The 21,208-nt window shown below is 41.8% G+C and overlaps 2 protein-coding genes and 1 long non-coding RNA gene across 4 annotated transcripts in view; 2 read left to right on the forward strand and 1 right to left on the reverse strand.

The window, feature by feature from the left end:
• Positions 1-1,148: 1,148 nt before the first annotated feature.
• LOC146558529 (pleckstrin homology domain-containing family G member 3-like) overlaps positions 1,149-21,208 on the reverse strand; it is a 44,528-nt gene continuing 24,468 nt past the window's right edge. For both annotated transcript variants that reach the window (XM_085247928.1, XM_085247929.1), the window contains 3 exons: positions 6,473-6,574; positions 4,827-6,285; positions 1,149-3,940 (listed from right to left, as the gene is read on the reverse strand). In XM_085247928.1, coding sequence (XP_085104054.1) covers positions 3,069-3,940; positions 4,827-6,285; positions 6,473-6,574 — 2,433 coding nt within the window. In that variant the 3' untranslated portion in view covers positions 1,149-3,068. The remainder of the gene's footprint in view (positions 3,941-4,826; positions 6,286-6,472; positions 6,575-21,208) is intronic.
• LOC146558530 (uncharacterized) lies at positions 10,449-11,796 on the forward strand. The gene is made up of 2 exons (XR_014888729.1): positions 10,449-10,633; positions 11,062-11,796. It is a non-coding gene; the product is annotated as an uncharacterized LOC146558530 (long non-coding RNA).
• LOC146558531 (uncharacterized) lies at positions 14,236-20,576 on the forward strand. Its single transcript, XM_085247670.1, has 5 exons — positions 14,236-14,415; positions 14,569-14,716; positions 16,457-16,609; positions 16,766-18,996; positions 20,549-20,576. The coding sequence occupies exons 1-5, from the start codon at positions 14,236-14,238 to the stop codon at positions 20,552-20,554; spliced, it is 2,718 nt and encodes a 905-aa protein (XP_085103796.1). The 3' UTR covers positions 20,555-20,576.

Genomic DNA, 21,208 nt, shown 5'->3' on the forward strand with positions numbered 1-21,208 from the left:
TCTTGCATGCTGCAGAATGTTTAATATTTAGTATTTACTTTTTTCTTTCTCAACAGGTGATCCAGGTGATTGATATATGTATTTTTTTTGTCTGCTTATTTTGTTGTTTTTTGCCCTTTATCCCCGTCCCTCTTCTCTGCTGTTTTTCTTTCCCTCTTTCTTTCTCCCTTTTCTTTTCCTCATTCAAGTCTGTCCCATATCTAACAAGTGAAAATGAAAAATAAAATAAACAATAAAAGGTGAATCAAATAGATATTACGGCAAGGCTGGGATGGTCCATTTGGTATAGTAAATCCGTTGGGCATCTTTCTTCCCCTTTAGACAATAATTCTGATGGCAAAAGAACCAAACGGGACAGGCAAAAAAAACAAAACAAAAAAAAAACAACAACTTTGCTCTGCTTGTCTTCGTTTTTGACTGCACAATATTTTTAAGGTCATCTGATATAAAAACCGAGACCAGGAAAACCGCCTTCATGTTTTTCCTGTGTTTTATCCTCAGTTACTTTGCAACAAAGGCATCTGCTGTGATGCTTACACCTTTGATAAAGTCTCACAAGTATCAGCTTTCTTTTTATCTATAAAAATATAGATATGTACTGATAAGTACAGAATTATAATATTTCTGACTGTCTGAGGCAAAATTTCCCCTATTCAAATCGAATCAAATCGATTCAGGACCTTGTGAATCGGAATCGAATCAATTCTAGAAATCAGTGACGATACCCAGCCCTAGTGTAAACCTTACACACTGGGTGTGTAATAAATGTCTGTACAGGCTTCTTTTACAGTATTGATGACAACCACCATCATCATCGCGGAGGGATGACGCAAAGTAATTGATGATGGTTGTCATCAATTACTTTACGTCATTCTATCATACTTAAAAAAAACAACACAAATTTAACATCAAATTATGGCGTGCACAGTGTTTATCAGCATGATAATTCTGGGTGAGTAATGTGAGAGGAGCAGTCTGAGCGCTAACGTTAGCTGGCTGCACGACTCTGAGCTTCTTCAGTATGAAATCGAGCCTGCATCCATCAACCAATGAGCAGAGTCGTTGTGACCGACAGGGATGCTGCAGGAAGAGAACTGTGTGCATGACACCAACACATAATACTGTGTACATGTAAAGAATGTACGCGCTTTTTCTTCTATATTTAGTTTTAATGCAGAACAGACGTCATACAAACACATTTGTAGACACACACGCACACATTTATAGAAAGACAGGTGATGTGTTTCTATTTACATCTGATCAAATAAATAAGGAGTAAATGACATCGTCACATTACTGTTGACAGTGGACTGAGGAGCAGGATATGCAGGTGGGAAGTCACATGTTGAAATCTGCCATGTGCCTCTGAACAAAGTGCTAGCAGCAGAGTCCAACACATGACTTATTAGGAAAATATTGACTTACATAAAATATGATGAAATACAACAAGGCACAAAAACTGAAATTCCTTTAAATATCAATTATTGAATAAACTACTAATGACTTTTACAGTTGAATATTTATGATTGTTAACAGGAAAAAGAGAACTTGGCCAAACAAAAAAAAAATCATTTGTACTTCACTTATTTACAGTTTAGTAATTACTGGACAGTTAATAAATCCATCACCTGTGTTTATTTATTTATTTTTTCTAATGAGGCAGGTTTGGGGCTCTGTGCACTGCTCTGGCTGTCGTGAACAATTACTCGTGGTTATGTCTTTAAAGTTCTAGTCACTGGAAGGAACAGTCTGACTTTAACATGGTGACCACAATCAATCAGTGTGACTGGAAGCTGATGATCAATAACTGACACTGTGTGCAGGTATCAGGTGCGTTCATGTTGGCTTCACTGAACCGTCTTCTAGTCTCAAAAGTCTGAATCTATAGCAGGCGGATCCGGGAGAGGAAGTCCTGATCGTGACGAGGCCTCTCACCCCAGCCCTCAGTCACGACCAGCTTGGTCAGCTCCTCACTCTACTAGTTACCAACTCACAAAGTGCAGATCACACAAACTCTGAGGGGCTTTTCCTCTTCTTTTGGAGCCAACACATCCCCCTACAGACAGTCTAAACGCAGCCAGTCACAGAGAGTTCAATATAAAGTACCGCTCCTTTAAAGGACGGTTTGGTCTTTGTGGTTGTGTGTCACGGAGGGATTAAAGCTGCCTTCATATCAAGCAGACATTAACACAAAGAACAATCTGACCTCACCGAACGGTGGCGTTACCAACACCCCGCTGCTCCGGGTGGTCCAAATACCCCAACCAAGCTCTGGTGATTCAGAGGTGACTGTTCAAAGACTCATTATCACCAAGGAATGGGTGGTCTCTGATAAAATCACCATCAAACAAGTGAAATATGAAGGCTGTAATTTCTGCAACAAGACCTCTGAAAACAAAGAGGTGAGTCTGGTGCTGACAATGTAGACCTCCATATTTTTAAAATCCAAAAATCCATATTCTGAAATTTAAAATCAGTGATCGAGTGCTGCAGTAATTCCAAACGACTGCATCAGTCTGACCTCTGAGTCACAGGAGTTGGGGCTTCAGGGAGGTCAGGTGAAGAGGTGAAATGCTTGGCACACAGCACACACTCAACCTGGTCGCTTTTTACACCGGGAATGAATGTGAGTTTAGTGGTTAGTCCTCTCACAGTGGAGCTTTAAAGTTTAAGTTTAAGTGGCTGCAGTTTGGAGCTTTAAGCGATCCCTTAGTGTAGTCCTGATTCCACCTGGACAGAAAATGATGTAATAACCCTGTGTAAAACATGGCATCCTGCACAGAAAGGTGCTCCCATCAAGATTTCCAATAAGATATTTACATTTCTCAGATAGAATTCTTTCTGCTAACTGCAGACTTTATATACACATATGATAACTTCTTTGTTTTAATATTTCACCCCCCTGAACATTTGTGCCATTACCACATGCTAGAACAGCTTTTCCTTTCATGCTCACATAAATTAAATAATTATGTCATCATTAAAACTTGAGCAGCTTGTCATTGTTACATCTTTGGTTAGAAACTGAGAGTCGTAACATGTAGAGGAGAGCTCGGACAACTCTCTCTTCAGCTCAGGCTCTGAAACCTTTCCCTCAGGTTCTTCACGATGCTCTGCTGACCTTCCGCCTTCGGTCCTGAGGTTGATCTCGTTTTCTGGGAAACATCTTGATCAGCAGACAATGCTGTGGACTTGTTCTGCTCGGTTTTGGCCTTCAGTTCCTCCCTCTGTTGGTATTCGTCAGACTCCTGGTAGGCCCGGCACCGGTCGATGACAGCCATGATGGAGATCTTCTCTCTGCTGGTGGGTGAACGGATCTGGACGTAACTTTCATCTGTTTTGTCTCTGGCTGTTTCTTCTGGCTCTGGAAACTTCTCCATGACAATGATCTTGTGTTCGGGGTCGTTTGTTAGGGGGGCCTCAGCTGCAATGTAGTAACCGTCGTTTGCCACCTGGTCCTGGAGCTTTTGCAACTCACTCATCTGAGATTCACTCAGCCGAGGATCCAGGGAATTGGCTCTGAGGAGCCGTCTGCTGCGTTCCTCTTGGCTGGCGTTTCTGTGAGGCCTTTGTGAAGAAACCCTTCTGGGAGCTTCATCAGCGAGGAAGCAGCCTGAGGAGCAGCTGGAGTGCCTCCTCAGACTGCTGTCGAACTGCTCCGGGATGGATCGACTTCGACTGACTGCGCTCTTCTGGGAGCAGCTGTTGGCGGAGTACTTGGAACGGAGTTCCTGGACATCGGGCCAGTTGAAGCCTTCGAGGGGAGGAGGTGGACTGAGGGGGCTGCGAGAGTGAGGCCGGCCCGAGGAGACGCCCCTGGAGTTTCCCGCTGAGCTGGAGGTGAAGCCGAGGGTTAAAGACCTCACGTGGTTTACGGGACTCAGCGGCAAAGAAGTTGCCTGCTTATGAGAAACCAGCGGCAGAGTCAGGCTGGATTTACCTGCCAGAAAAAAACAAAACAAACGAAACATATTTAAATCACTCTTAAATTTGATCGTTACAGTGTTCCGATAACTGACAGAAATGATTAACAAAAGCCGTAATAATCCATAAACATATGTTTGGCTTCTACATAAATCAAACAATGGTACCACATGCAGCTGTGATATTTTACTTCAGCTTCAGGAAAGATGGGCTCATCACTTTAGGCTGTTCAGATTATAATCTGCCCCTAAGCAGCGCATTTTACCATCTTTACCTGAAGGTGGCAGTACAGTGTTATAACTACATGTGGTACCATTGTTTTTTTGTTTTTCTTTTCATGCAGCGGGTGCAGACTAAGCATGTGTGGGCAGGTTGGACTGATCGGTTGCTCAACAGGAAATGGTTTATTTAAAGAAGCAGAGTTTGCTGAAGGCAGGGCAGGCTCAGGCTGAGCAGGACTGAATATATACCCAGTTTTGCAAACACACAGAACAAACATTTACAACAATTAATCTCTTAACATCCAGCAGGTCATCGAGCCCGTGCAGGACTCAGAGTATGGTCAGGGTTAACATCACACTTTTCCCGTACATGGTATATAAAAAAAGATACATTTTTAATCCAGTCTCTCCTTTGTGTTATCACCTTACAGGTGTACTATCTGATTTTCTAAATTAGAATTTCATATAAAATGGATAGGTTGACGATCGATAACCCTAACTGTACCTCAAAAGGTCACTGATGATCTGGTGAATGTCAAGAAGTCAAAAGAGAATTAAATACAGTTTCTGAATTGCGTTGATTGAAGATTTAGTGGTCCTATGGTCACATAGACAATCAATAGATAGATTTCCTTGAGGATTGCTGGTTTGAAATGTTAAGCAGTGTGCAAAGTGACGTACCCGAACCTTCCCTCTCCTCTACCACACTGGCTAAGCTCTTCTTTCCAAATAGGAGACCCTGACTTCGCTGTCGGACCATCGGACTGGAGGTTTTGATTCGCTGACTGTACTGACGAGCCAGGTGGAGGACTTTGCTCGCCATCTTGTCCACTTCGACCACCTGGTCTGAAGCGCTACTGGGGTGGTCCTTTTCTGCCTCCACCTTCAGCTGGTTGACCTGAGGCACTGGAGCCCTGAGGACAGCAGCCTCTTCCCCAAACATCTTTAGCGTGTCCCTCACGCTTCCTGTCCGGTTCACCTCCGAGGCTTTGGGCTTGAGGGGCATAGGGCTTGTCAACTCTTCTTTGATTGTTCTGAGATCAGAAGCTCTGCTTTCTTGGGAAGAGTTTTTGGTTGGGAAAGAAAGGCCGGAGGTTCTGGAGGTTACTGCAGCTTCTTTGGTTTGATCCTGCCCTCCATCTTCACTCTGGGATCTTTTGATGTCTCGCTCCATCGCCTGCCAGATCTTAATCATTTCAGATGAAGGTTTGAAGTCTTCATCATCAGAGAGATTATCCTGCACACTTTGAGACCTGGACCCCTGGCTGCCTTCTGAATCTTCTGGATCAGTGCTTCTTTGTTCAGACTTCAAAGAGTCCAAAGAGCCACTACAGCCCATAAGATCCTGGGTGTTTTGGGGTAAAGCAGAGTGTGACTCTGCATAAGTAGGGTCCACAGTGGAGGTGGAGGAGGTCGAGGTGCTGTTGAACCGGCTGACGGAGCTCCTGACCAACCCAGATGGTATGTATGTGAGGCTCTCTCTGCGCCGAAGACTGAAAGTGGCATCTTGGTTTTCAGCATTTTCATAGTAACTTTTGATTTTCCCAATGAGCAGCTGGTCCTGCATGGACAGCATGGAGTCCCGTCTTCGCCTAATGCTTCGGTCGCTGTCAAAGAGACTGTCATCTCGAGGAGACAACATGGTCAAATCGGACCCACCGAAGGTCTCTGCAGGATCGGCAACAAAGCTGCAGAGCCGCGGAGGTCGGTCGTCTGCTTCGGCACTCAGGCTGAGGCTGCTGCCACTCCTGCTGGGTAACCGAGGTGAAGGACAACCGAGCGAGCGGGCGTCATCCTGGGCCACGGTGCCTCGCTTGATGCTGTTGGTGAAGTGCTGGGCGATGGAGCTAGCTTTGTCCAGGACGGAGGACGGGAGGATGCTGGTGGCTTCGCCTTCCTTCTCTGCTGTCTCCTTCTCGTTGTCCTCATCATCAGAGGACTCCCCACTGCTCAAGGTCTTCAAATCTGAATCAGGTGTAGCTGAGGATGGCTCCTCTGTGGGTTCTGGATCTACTTCAGGTTTCAGGTTGTCTGAATTTCGACAGGAATTGGAGATGTTGGAAGGGGTCGGATCAGTGAAATGTTCTGGTTCTGAGATTGGTTCAGACATCTTCTCCTGTGGTAGCTTCTCTACTGCTGGCTGGACAGGACAAAAACACAGAAGCAGTAATTAGAGGTGGGAAATACAGCCATGATGCAAGAGATTACGACCACCTGCAAACACCCCCCACCCCTCAAAATCAACAAGCACTGACAGCCCAGAGATTGGGCGATCTGGAGATGGAGATGGCCTCACAACTGCAAGTCAGCGACTGAGTGTTACTTACCTGCTTAGGTGTCGGCTCGGTGCCACCTGGCTCTTCTTCTTCAGGGAGTTGTCCATTTTCTTTGTTAGAGTTGTCTGAAGAGACGCTGCCTCCCTCTGTCTCCTTCAGCAAAAAACAAACAGAACAGGAAGTCAAGAAATGCTGGAGGAAAAGAAAAGTTTTTATAATATGATTTAAAAAAAATCAAACCAAGAAGTCATTAGTGTCGTTCATGGAAAAGCTTCTTACTCGGTTTTAAAGAGTGTTTGTTATTATTGTGTGAACTGAACCTTTATTTATTACATGATACAGAGCAGCCATCAATGCAAATCAATGCAACAAAACTTTGAGAGGCAGCAGCAAATGTCCAGTTCATCCAACCACACCTAGAAACACGGAATCACCAATCGTATTCATGCTCACAGCACTAAAGACAAAGATGGATGTAAAGCTGCAGGACGAATGTTCGAAGAAGCTCCCAGAGGAAAAAAAACAACAAAACAACAACTTTTAAACTTTGCAAAGATAAAAAGCCAAAATCGGTCAAAGAGCTGTTCTCATTCTTTAATACGACAGGAACAGTTTTTGGGAAGTCTTTGTTTGTTTGTTCTCCAGAGTCGGGTGTTTCAGTGCATACAGACAACCTTCGCTTAGCAAAAACATTTGATCCAAGAAAAACTGTCAGTGTGCCTCATTAATCTGCTCACATTTCACATTTCTGTTTACAATAAACAACTTCTAAAGTCAATGTCCCCAACTGAAGGAGGCACTGAAGGAGGTACTGACGGAGACACTGCAGGAGGCACAGAAGTCAATGAGATTATTTCTCAGTGTGAAAATGTAGAGCACTCGTGTTGTTGGAAAACATAACAGAAAATGCTTTTGTGGTTAAAGGAGGTTGTTTTTCCCGCTGCTGTGGAATAATGTGCACGCCCGGGATTGCTACAATACAGCGCTGGTGTCCTGACCTGGTACTGATGTCATTCAGACATCAAACTGATGTCATGATCAACAAACCAAATAATGTTCCAGACACTGACCACAGTATGGCCTTCAGTGAAAAGATTACGGTGGGCAGCTGGGTATTTTTCAGCTGAAGCACTTTGCATGAGGTATGTGGCATGGACCTGTTCTTTATTTCCACCTTTGAAAAGCAAACATGGGACATAATATTTGGGCAGCTGGCTCAGCGACTTTGGGCTGTACAGACACTGTGAGCTGCATTCATATCAGCAACCAACCTAAAAACAGGACCTGGTTGCTCACGTCCTCACAGAGACTCTCACAGACTTCTTCCTAAGTTACACCTGTTGGTGTCATGGTCCTGGGTCGTGTGACCCAGTGTGTTATGTTTAGCCTATTTTGATGTTTATTGTTTGTTTAGGTTCTCTAAGGTAGTCCAGCCATTTGTATATATTACCCTTGCATTAAGTCTCCCTTGCCCTTCGTGTGTTTATGTCTGTGTGTCTTGTACTGTCAAGTTCATGCTGTCAGCTATGTCATCTCCCCTGTACTAAGTTTCCCTGGGTCATGAGTCCTGTCTGCGTGGTTATGTTTAGTTCTTGTCGTGTCTAATTTCCATGTTTCCTGTTTTACTTTGTAAGTCTGTATTCATTGTCAGTGTATTCAGTTGCACCCTCCTGTCCTGTCATTAGGTTCATGTGTGTCAGCTGTGATCCCATGTGTGGCCACTTCCCCTGATCATCCCTCATGTGTATTTAGTGTGAATGCTTGAAAAGCATTCACAGTATTGTTCTTCTAATCTTTATTATTCCATTTTATTATTATCTATTCCGTACGTTTTTTGAAAGCCTACTCCTTCAAAACCGTTCAACTTAGAAAAACCATTCAAACACCATTAGATTCCTATTCTTTTGGACATGATTGCTTGTATTTTTCTCATTTCTAACATTTATATTTTTAATTTTATTCAACTTTATTCAACAAAAATTTCCCATGTATTTCAATGGGGAGACCCTTCAAATTCTCATTCAACTTACTCATTTTTAAACTCTTACTACTTCAACATACGTTCACATAGAGCCACCATTCAAACTTTAAAACGAAGACAAGACATTCAACTATTCAACTTGTATTTATCTTTTCAATATCTATTATACTTTTTCTTCAGTTCCAGTTTAAGTTTCATGATGTTTTTTCACCCATTTCAGAGTTTATAATGGGTGTGTATGGGACGGAATGTTGGGGCTAGAGTGAGGCAGCTCAACTGCTAGAGTGAGAGGAGCAAAAAAAATAATCTTAAAATCTTTTTTAAAACTGCTGCTGTGTCCGCAGCGTTTGCTCTACAGGTATGATTTTACCCTCAAAACGTAGCCATGGCTGTCCTCTTTCATCCAATGTGTTTACTATTGTACTAGGTGTTATGGTTCTTTCATAAATGTCACCAATGCACAGCCTCCTCCCTCCAACTCTTCCATAGTCTCTAATGTTAAAATGGCTCAGAAGGTTTGTTTGAAAATCAGAAGAGCATGGTGTCTTTCCACTGTCACCACGTCCATATAATAAACTCCACAGACATGAAAACTGAGAATTCAGTAGACTAGACATTGCTGTCGCTCACGGTGAAAGAATTTTGTCAACACGACATGTACTTTTCATTTGGGAAGAATTTGTTTCGGCCTGACTTTTCTGTTCATTTTAAGCAGCAAAAGTGAGGCGCATGTCTGTGTCGTGTGTATGGAGCCATTGGGTGCAGTTACTATAGCAACCAGGCTCACACCTGCCTGCTTAACGAGCTCTCTCTCACTCTGCCAAGGTTAAACCTAAAAATGTTAGATTGTAGTAAGATTAACTTTTTCAAAAGTACAATAAGACAGATTTGACAGGGTTTTGCCACAGATTAATAGTTTGTCACTAGTTAGTATATGCCAACTAAGTAGAGCATTGTGATTGGCACAAAGGTTTTTCAGATCTGGGCAGTTGGAGTCAGTTGATGACTTCAAAATCATCCTTTCTGACTGGATAATTAAAGCTCTCAGCATCTATTGGTCTGTAGTTAATTTCCCCCACCTTTTAACTAACGTTTAACTAATCTAATCTCATTTAATGTTTCTGTTTATAGTCTGTATAGTTTATCTCCCCACGAATACACTCAAAGTAGTCTTAAAATAAAACCCACAAAACAGTTCAAGATTTAATACTTTTTATTTGCTCATTTAATGCCAGTTGCCCTGTTTTTCTGTATGTCACTCATTCGCTTATACTTGGGCAAAAAGTACCAATTTGTACACTAGTATAGTATATTTTTTCCCTCTATCTCTCTATGTCTGTCACACACAGAGACCAACACACAGACATGTATATGCTCATTATTGCTGTTCAAACTGATGGTCAAATTTCCAAGCACCACCTGAACGCCTCATCTGTTTTTAACCTATCACTGGACCAACTGTCGTCATTCCGCTTTGCTCTCTGTTGTGGTAAGTACAGTACACTCAGTACTGCAGTGTTTTATTTTTATGATGGAAAAAATACATGTTTGACATTTAAACTCACATATCAAGTCCAACAGAGTTAAAAAGAATTCAAAGAAGAAAGAAAAAAGAATAACCTTCGCTATCATTTATATACGTTTATGATGTTTTGCTGTTAGCAGCAGTGCTAACGCTAGCTTCGATGCTAATGCTAGCAACAATGCTAACGCTAGCTATAGTGCTAACACTAGCCTTAGCAGTTGTTAACTGACAAAAATAATATTCCTGTGATATTTCTTGCCGGTCAGTGAGACAAAAGTAAGAAATTAGCTTTATTATTGCCATTGTGGCTCAGTTTTAACAGTAAGAGTGCTATCGCTAGCAGCATTGCTAACGCTAGCTGCAATGCTAACGCTAGCTGCAATGCTAACGCTAGCTGCATTGCTAACACTAACTGAAGTGCTAATGCTAGCCGGAATGCTAGCGCTAGCAGCAATGCTAAGGCTAGTAACAGTCTAACAGTAGCCTTACATAAGTGGAAATACTTCAGTTAACTAGTTTGAATTGTAAAATGACTGCTGTATCAGTTGGTGTGCTATATTACTCTATAATTACCCTGCTGACTAGAAGTTCAGTGTATCATGTCGTGTGGGCTTTGTATTTCTGTTAGTCTGATAACACTGTACAGACAACTAACGTATTATTTCTCGTTTCTTTCAGGAACCTGACTGACACTGTGCTTTGCCTGGTAGGTGTGCACATACTGTAAGAGAAGTAGACCAAAATAAAAAAATAATATGACTAATATAAGCTGTAAAGTGATGGGTTCAAACTTTGTGCTAGACCTTTTAAACACAATTTTATAATAAATACACATAAGTGCAGCTTAACAATTGGGCTAAAATATTTTTTCCGTACATTTTTGTAGTCACACTACATGTGATTAATTAATGATTCACTCAATCATATTTGTATTTAAAAATATTATTGCTGAATTTAATTAAATATTTATTCTTTTAAAAAGTGCCCAATTATGCAACTTTTTGCACATGGCAGCCGACAACAGTTTAGCTTGAATATTTGTTTTGTCCTTTTGCAGTAGTCACATTTAGTTCATACAATTACCATGTGATATAATTTTAATAAAATTATTTTTTTTTCTTGTTTTTTGTTCAGAGTGTGTAGAAGAAGAAGAACAAGGACCAGATCTCCAGTCTTCTCTCTCACATCCCAACCCCCCAACCCCTCTATCCTCTGTCCTGCTCCACCTATTGTCTCTGCCTTCTTTCCATCTGTATTTCACTCTGTGGTTTGTGAGAAATTTTGCCAAACCAACAATCCTTTTGCGGTTTGATTTAAAGCCGTGTCTCTCCTGCTCTGTCTGTTCTCTCTGCTAAATTTTCTCTCTACCTGTTTTTCACTCTTGGCTTGCTGCTGAAAAACGCCAAGCCAACAAAGCAATAAAGAGTGCATATTTTGCCTCAACCTATGAACAAACTGAACAAACAAAGAAAAATCTGCGGTTTGATTTAAAGCCGTGTCTCTCCTGCTCTGTCTGTTCTCACTGCTAAATTTTCTCTCTACCTGTTTTTCACTCTTGGCTTGCTGCTGAAAAACGCCAAGCCATTAAAGCAATAAAGAGTGCATATATTGCCTCTACCTGAGAACAAACTGAACAAACAAAGAAAACTAATTCACGGTTTGATTGTGATTTCCCAGCCGTGTCTCTCCTGCTCTGTCTGTTCTCTCTTCTAAATTTTCTCTCTACCTGTTTTTCACTCTTGGCTTGCTGCTAAGTTGTGCCAAGCCAATAAAGAGAGTGCATAATATTCTCTCAACTGAAGAACAAACTGTCAAACGAAAGACAACTGTTTAAGACAAATAAAAACTGAAATATAAAAACAAAGACAACATCTCCTGGTGTGTGCCACTCTTCTCTTGTGAACATATTTTCTAAAGACTAAGAAACACTTGCAGTGTGTGAAAATGCCAAGGAAGCAGAAAAAGTCACAAGCTGCAAAACAACGCTGGAAAAAGTTTCATGAGTTTCACAAAGTACCAACATGTGAACAAGCTGAGTTTGATTTTCCTCAGAGCTCTGCAGAAGACAGTGTGTCTACAAAGACCAATTCTGACAGTGTCAAACAGGCAGGTCAACATGTTCCTGCACATGTACAACAGGTATCTTATGCTGATGCTGTAAAGAGTGGACTGCAGCATGAATTTAATGAACAACATGAGGTGTCATGTGACCCACAGGTGGGTTATGCTGATTTTTTGAAAAGAGGCTGTCACAGTGATGTGGCAGGACCATCTCATGCAGAAAGACTGAACCTTGAAAACCAGCCCTCTGTTATACATGTCTGTGCATCTCGCAGCCAGGCTCATCCTAAATATGGAGACTCCAGAAACAAGCAGTGCACATGTAACTCACTCACATTTCTTGCTTTCCTTCATGAGAATGAAAACATGACTACAGCTGATCTTAATCTGGTCTTGGATAAAGGTGATGTGATGTACAAAGAGGCCAAGAAAAGATTTCCTAAAAATATTCATTTGGCTACCGATGAGCTGCCAGACAAAGTTGATGCTCGCAGGTCTATGTATCATGTCAACATGACACAGCCTTCCCGGTATGGGACATTTGAAGAACCTCCAGAGGAGGCAGTAGATACCTTTCTGAGCTTAGAAGCAGGACTGAGCTGCCTGTTGTCAGATGTGCAGTATGCCTTACTGATTATGAGTGGATTGTGTATCGCAGTGTTCAGATCCACATCAGGCATATATGGTTTCTTTGACCCACACCCCAGAACACCCATTGGTCTTCCTCTACTACTACAGTCACGTAATCGTGGTACAGCTGTGATGCTGAAATTCACACTCCTCAGTGACATGATTAAGAGGCTACAAGATTCTTATGAAATGATGGAGATATCACCCTCTTGTAACTATGAACTGAAGCCTGTGCAGTTCTACAGTATGAGCACAGTCAACCTGAGTGATACTATCACAGACACAGTCTGCAGACCAACAGCTGCCACTGCTGTGGCACCTACTCACTCTGATACAACTGTTGATGAAGCAAACCCCTCTACTCCAAGGAGAAACACAACCACTGATCCGACTGAAAATATCTTTTGTCAAATGTCCATTTGTACGCCACTGGTGAAACAAAAAGAAGTCCACATGACTCAGTTCACATCATATGAAGATCAGAATGAACCTCCTAATATACCAACTGAAGAACTATGCAGTGAATTAAGTTTCCTTCCATCAAGTGATGCTTTTTCATGTCAATCAAATGCTGCCATAACAAATGTTGCTGCCTGTGACCTTTCTGATATAGTTTTACAAAAAGTGAAAAAAGTTAATAAACAACAAAGGCAAAAAAGGAAAAGAAGATTAATGGCATCAGAGAAACCCAGAAATCAGAGAAAAGAAAACCAAAAAAGGAAAGAACGACAAAAGTATGCTTCAAATAAAGATTACAAAGAAAAGAAAAAATCTTGCACAAGCGAGACATATAAAAACAATCCTGAAGTTAGACAAAAACAACAACAGTATATGAAAAGACGCTACTGTGAAAATGATGAATTCAGACAGAAACAACAGCAATATATTAGAAGACGTTACTGTGAAAATGATGAATTCAGACAGAAACAACAGCAATATATTACAAGACGTTACTGTGAAAATGATGAATTCAGAAAGAAACAAAAACAATATGTTAAAAAACGTTTTTCTGAGAATGCTACAGTTAGAAAGAAACAACAACAATATATTAAAAGACGCTACTGTGACAATGCTGAATTTAGACAAAAAAAAAAAAACTATATAACTAAAAGGTATCAAGAAAACCCTGAATTCAGAGAGAGACAGAGGTCTCGAGTGACTCAGCGTTATGCACGTGACAATGCATTCAGAGTAAGACACAGACAACTAATGAAACAACTAATGCGAGACAGGTATCAAAGTAATCTTGCATTCAGGATTATGCACAACATGAGATGTGCCATGAAAATAAAAAGGAAATACAGATGGGTGAACAGACAAACCCAAGAGAGTGACAACAGTGTGATCAACGAGGCCATATCTGTGTTCAAATCACAAATCAAAGCTGGACCATCATACCCATGTACTGTCTGTTTCAAGGCTTCATTTCCAAACCAAGTGCGACCCTGCACAAGGTCAAAGTATGTCAAAAACCCACATGTGGTTGCAACATGTTTGACTGGAAGATTTGTTCATGTTTGTGATGAAAACTGCAGAAATGAGCAGTGCAATGTTCCCGATGAGAGAAAGAGAGAGTGGATTTGTCACACCTGCCACGATCATCTTAAAAATGGATCCATGCCAGCACTTGCTGTTGCCAATAAACTGGATCTTGCTGATACTCCACCTGAACTGTCTGATCTCAACATACTGGAGAGACATCTCATAGCCAAGTGCATACCATTTGCCAAGATCATTCCTCTTCCCAAAGGCAGACAAAGAGCAATTAGAGGAAATGTGGTCTGTGTCCCATCCGAGGTACAGGAAACTGTTGAAGCATTGCCTCGATTGAGAATTAATTCTCAGGTCATGAGAGTAAAACTGAAGAGACGCTTGTCTTACAAAGGTCATCAGCTGTTTCAGACTGTAAGCTGGTCTAAACTTGTGCAAGCACTGCATAAACTCAAGCAGATTCACCCACAGTATAAGGATGTGAGCATCAGAGATGATGCTGAGCTGTGTGATCCAACACTTCCTGATGAAGATGATGATGATGATGATGATGAAAACATGAATGAGGACGATTATGATGAGGCTGATTTAATGGAAATTGACAGCTGTGAGAAAAATGCACTGAGTGAAGCACAAAATAAAAATGAACAGGACATTGACACGTTACCCTGTGATGGTGAACAATCGCATGAACAGATGAGAGATGATTCAGAGCAAGCAGATGGACTGACTAATGGTGGTTTTGCACTCGAGTCCTGTTTGCAGCCCCCTGATGTGGCTGAGGAGATATTATGTTTCAGTGAAGGAATCTACTCTGTTGCTCCTGCAGAGAGAAACAATCCAATAAGTTTTTTCAAAACACCTAAACTGGAGGCCATGGCCTTCCCTGTGCAGTTTCCTACAGGCCAAAACACACTTGATGAAAGAAGGCTGATCAAAGTATCCCCCAGTGGGTATTTCAAATCAAGACTTTTCTGCATTGATGATCGTTTTGCCAAAGACACAAACTATTTGTTCTTTGCACAGTTTGTGACTGAAATACACTTGGCTACATCCAGCATGACAGTACAGTTAAGGAAGGCAAAGCCTCTGACCAGAGATGGTAGAAAAATAACCTCAGGCATGTTACAAGATAAACATGAGGTGGAGAAACTGGTGCGAAATAAAGATGCAGTGAGATTCATGCAGCCTCTGAGAGGAACCCCAGCCTATTGGGAGAAAACAACAAGAGATCTTTTTGCCATGATCAGACAGTTGGGAACTCCCACGTTCTTTTGCACATTTTCAGCTGCTGAAATGCGCTGGCCTGAAGTGATCGAGGCAATAACAAGGCAGCAAGGTGAACAAGTGAATTTTGAAGGACTCGACTGGTCAGCAAAGTGTGACATCCTGAGAAGCAATCCTGTCACAACAATGCGCATGTTTGACAAGAGAGTTGAAGCATTATTCAGAGATTTACTCTTATCTCCCGCAGAGCCACTTGGCAAAGTCATTGACTACTTTTACAGAGTTGAGTTTCAGCACAGAGGAAGCCCACACATACACTGTCTCCTGTGGGTAGAAGGTGCTCCTGTGTTTGAGGAGGATGATGAGCAAACTGTTGTTGATTTTATAAACAAATACATCACAGCTCAGCTGCCTGATCCACATAAACAACCCGAACTGTACAAAAAAGTAACAGAAGTGCAAAAACACAGTAAGAACCACACAAAGACGTGCTTTAGGAGTTTAAGCTCCGGGTGCCGTTTTGGTTTTCCCAAACCACCCTGCAATGAGACAATGATCACAAGACCCAGTGAGGATGATGCACTGGAAGTAGAAACGGCAAAGAACAAGCTCAGACCACTGAACCAGCTGCTGAATGAACCTGAAACTGCTTCCATGAGTTTAGAGCAGCTCTTGGAAAGATGCAAGTTGACACATGCAGAATATGAGAGATACCTGAATAAAATGAACATGAGGAGTACGATCATACTAAAGCGTGATCCAAAAGACTCTTGGATAAATGGCTATAATCCACATCTGCTTGAAGCCTGGAACAGTAATATCGACATAAGCTTTGTTTTAGATGCTTTCGGCGCTGCAAATTATTTAATGAAATATATATCAAAAAAAGAGGGCGGGCTATCTGAGTACCTGAAAACTGTCATTGAGAACTCCAATAAGGACAGTGTAAATGAGTGCGATGAAATGAGAGCCGTCATGCAGGCATATTCAAAGAAGCGAGAGATCAGTGCACAGGAGTGTGTTGCTCGTGCATGTGGTCTTCACATGAAGCAATGTTCACGTGCTGTAATATTCATTCCAACTGATGATAATCCTGTGAAAATGAGTCGTCCCCTGTCAGTTCTGGACAACACAACACCTGAGTCTTCCAATGTTTGGATGACATCTTTGAATGACAAATACAAAGCCAGACCTGAAACACCAGAGTATGAGGAGATGTGCATGGCAGACTTTGCTGCTACTTGCAGGATTGTCTATGGCCAACAGAAAAAAGGTAAAGATGTTTTGCCCCTTCTCAATGAGATGGGGTTTGTGCAAAGGCGCAAAAACAATAAGCCTGCTATCATCAGATTTCACCGCTGCTCACAAGAAAAACATCCAGAGCAATATTACGGAAGACTGCTTAAACTATACCTTCCTCATCGTTCAGACCACGAACTGAAAACACCATCGTTGCCAACCTATCAGGCTTTCTATGGTGCTGGCTGTGTACAGCTGCCAGGTACTGACCGTCTTGAGTACGTGCAACACATTGTCAAAAGAAACAGAGAAAAATATGAGAAAAACAGTGAGGAGATCGAGAGCGCTGTTGAGGAATATGAGCAGAACAGAGGTGTGACTGACGAATGGTGTAATCTGGCACCTGAATCAGATCTCGTAAGGTTGCCACTTGTTGAACAAGAAAGAGAGCGAGACAATGAAAATGAACAGGAAGATGTGCCCGACTACAGCCGTCAGGCTGATGCTTCAACAGAAGTCAGAGCCATCAGGGAACCCCCTGCTATTGATCCCACATTGTTACGTCAGATGTTTCAAAATCTGAATAAGAAGCAAGCCTGCATATTTTATGCAGTTAGAGACTGGTGCATTAAAAGAGTCTGTGCTCTAAATCCAGAGCAGTTTTTCTTTTATATTAATGGTGGTGCTGGAACAGGAAAATCACATCTTATCAAATGCATCTACTCAGAAGCATCTAAGATACTGAGCAAAGTGCCCAGATATGCAGACGACGTTGACATATCAAAACCCACTGTCCTGTTAACTGCTTTCACTGGGACTGCAGCTTTTAACATTTCTGGAACAACACTGCATTCTCTTCTCAAGCTCCCGAGAAGCTTAAAACCTCCCATTCAGGGACTTGGCAATCAGCTGGATGAAGTCAGATCAGAACTTTTGAATGCTGAAATAATCGTCATTGACGAAGTGTCTATGGTGTCAAGACATCTCTTTGCATATGTAGATGCAAGACTCAAACAGATCAAAGGGACTCGGAGACCCTTTGGAGGCATGTCAGTCATTGCTGTCGGAGACTTCTATCAGCTACCCCCAGTGCGACAGTCTAAACCTCTCTGTGTGCACGACCCGTCCGAGATCGACCTGTGGCGGGAGCATTTTCAGATGATCACTCTGACTGAGATTATGCGTCAGAAAGATGATGTTGTCTTTGCTGAGATGCTGAACAGAATTCGTGTAAAAGGAAAGTTGGATGAGCTTTGCGAAGCAGATAGAGATTTGTTGTTACAGGCCATAACTGAACCAGCCCATTGTCCGACTGATGCATTGCACATTTTTGCAACTAATAAAGAAGTGGATGCACACAACTCTTCAACACTGGCTCTGCTCCACACTCATATCATTGACATCCATGCAGATGATTATAGAAAAGATCCTAGAACTGGCAGAATGGCACTTCAAGACAGACCATTGAAAGGAGGTAAAAACGAGTTACCAGACACACTGAAAGTTGCAGAAGGAGCTCGTGTCATGCTCACCAGAAACATTGACATACAAAATGGTTTGGTTAATGGAGCTTTTGGAAAACTACTTAGAGTAGTTCACTCTGAAAACGACCAACACATCATCAAGCTTGGACTTAAAATGGATAATGAGACATCTGGAAAGAATAACCGCACACCAGCAGACGACATGGTGTACATTGAGAGAGCAGAGGAGAATCTGAAGCAGAAAGGAGTGGTACGAAGACAGTTCCCAGTGAAGCTGGCCTTTGCATGTACAATACATAAGGTACAGGGTATGACAACTACATCAGCTGTTGTCTCTCTTAAGAGCATTTTTGAGCCCGGCATGGCCTACGTAGCTGTCAGTAGAGTGACGTCTCTCAGTGGACTGTATCTTCTTGATATGGAGGAGAAAAAAATATTCACCAACCCAGAAATCACTGCAGCACTTGAGAACATGAGACAAGCCAACCTTGATGACATGATGCCTCTTCTACACGTGAGACAAACCCTCAGCAGGTCAGAGGTTTTCACCATTGTTCATCATAATACAGAGGGACTGCCAGCTCACATTAATGACATCAAAAGTCACCATGAATTGTGTCTAGCAGATGTTTTGTGCCTAACAGAAACACACCTGCGGGGCTCTTTTGTCGCAGAGAGTCTCCACTTGGAAAATTACAATTTGTTCAAACGCAACAGACACCTGTCCTACACAAACTTTCCCCAGATGGCAAACAGAAGTGGTGGTGGAGTTGCTGTTTATGTGAAAAGTGACATTCAAGTGCATGAAAAACAGTACATCCATAATGTAACTGACCTTGAATTTCTGGCTTTAAAGGTTGAAGCACCAGTCAGTGCTCTGATTGCAGTTGTATACAGACCTCCAGACTACACTCTGAGGCCATTCCTGAAAAACCTGGTAAGCCTATTAGACTCATTGGAGATCATGGACTGTCATCCCATCATAGTTTGTGGTGATTTTAATGAGAATGTTTTATCCAGTGCAAACAAACCAATCATGGAGTTGTTTGAGTCTAGGGGATACGCACAGGTCATCACTGCCCCTACCACAGAGAAGAACACACTGCTTGACCTAATTTTCATTTCTCAGTCAGATCGATGTCTCCATTCTGGAGTCATGAAGACCTACCATAGTTACCATGACCCAGTATACTGTGTATTGTCCTGTGATGATTCATGATCTAGATCTTTGAATACAGTAAGTAATTTCTATATTTTTGAATGACTTAAGAAAGTAGAGCGATATTTAAAAGTTGACGCCCTGCATTGCAGTATAATGGTTGAATTGTTTACATAAAATATAATTACATGAATTAAGTAATGATATCAGTAAAAGATGACAATTTTATTTATTACAGAAAATCTAAAATTCACTAACAGTAACCTATAAATGTCAGAAAAATCAAATATAGCAGTTTGAAACGAACAGTGTAGGCATATCCTCTCTGCAGCCAGGCTTCAACATCCTGCCAGGCTGCCCCAGTCTCACTGTGGCTGGGAGGGAGGGAGGGTGGACCAGAGGATTGCCTACACAACACATAAATGTTCAACAGCTTCTTCATTGTTTCTGAGAGAACAATAATGACTAAAGGTTGCTTTTTAAAAAAACAAACAAACAAACCTAATTACAGCAATAATGACAGTTAAGCCACTTTATGTGTGCCTCTATTTTGAAATACTATTTACAAAAATGTTATTATTTTGGTTTGTTATAAACTTTAAACTTTTTCAAAAGTATACGATTATATTTTTGGACAAATTTTTCTATGAAACATAAATTTTTATGAGCTTTTATCATGTTTCGGCCAGTGCAATCATCAGGGTGGGTCTGGGTTGATAACTGCACATTTCTGGCCAGAAATGTTTCAGCAGTGTTACATATGTAGTACATATGTTACACTTGCTTTCTGTTACCAGCTGATACCCTACATTTGTATAGACATTGGATGGTGTGAGGTTGGGGAGTTGAGTGGGAGGGGGGGGGGGGGGGGGTTACGGTGGGAGTTGAGGGGGGGGGGGGGGGTTCCATTCCTGTTAGGTTTCCTTTGTTTTTCTTTTTTTTCTTTTTAAGAGAGACACAGTCCTCCTGTGTCTTCTCCAAGCTTCACATGTAAGATCCAACAGTGTGAAGCACATAGCAGCTAGAAACTGTAATGCCACAGATCAGAGAAACTTCATCATCACCATCTTCATCGCCATACGATCAGAGCGTGAGACTTCACATCTGGAGCACAGGAGAGATTCTGTGATAAGTCCTCCTTCTAGCTTGTCCCACAAGCAGTCGGTGAGATTTACTAACAACAAAAAGGGTTAATGACATTATTTCCATGAAAACATGTATTCATTCTTTGTAAACTGTTTAAATTGTGTTTTCACTTGACCTTAGGAGTGTTAGAGTGTATTGTAATGTCTGTACTCAGGTGTTTCCCTCTGTGATTCATCCCCTTCAGAGCTGAGACACTCAGGACTGAACAGACTGCAGTTTCTGTGACTGAGCCTTCTTTGAAACCACACATGATAGAAGGGCTTCATATTTGCAGCAGCACTACTACAGGTATTCAGTTTATTACAGGATGTGTTTGTTTCTTAGGACCAGCTCTGAGTGCACACTACCTAACATATACACCTTTCTGTTCATTACAAACCAACTACTCTGGATCATATGGCCAGTTGGCAAGAATGTTGCTGCAGGAAAACATCCCTGGAGATCACCATCATTGTCAGACTGACTGTGCCTCCTCTGTGCAGTGTCAAGATCCTCCCTAAATGAGTGTGTAAGTTAACATTTCCATTATTTTATTCCCTTTCACAAGACAAGTATCACTGATATTTACATTTACAACTACATATTCCTGTTTTCTGCTCTTCTTTTAAAGTCCTCCGCTATCCTGCTTCTGTGCTGCTTGCCACACATCAAACACTGGTCGGATGACAGGGAGGATCCACTCTGCAGTCACTGGACATGATGAGGATCATATGGGACTTCATAGTTTCACAGAAACGTTGTGCTCTGTGATTACAGGTTTTAAATGGACATAATGACGGCCTCTCTCTGATCAACAGGCTAAAGGATTGTTTTCATTGTTAGTGCTCTGTACAATGTATGCTTA

This window comes from Mchenga conophoros, linkage group LG15 (assembly GCF_057382185.1).
Source record: "Mchenga conophoros isolate Kocher_MC1m ecotype Shallow Benthic linkage group LG15, M_conophoros_male_GT1.1, whole genome shotgun sequence".
In the NCBI taxonomy this organism is placed as follows: domain Eukaryota; kingdom Metazoa; phylum Chordata; class Actinopteri; order Cichliformes; family Cichlidae; genus Mchenga; species Mchenga conophoros.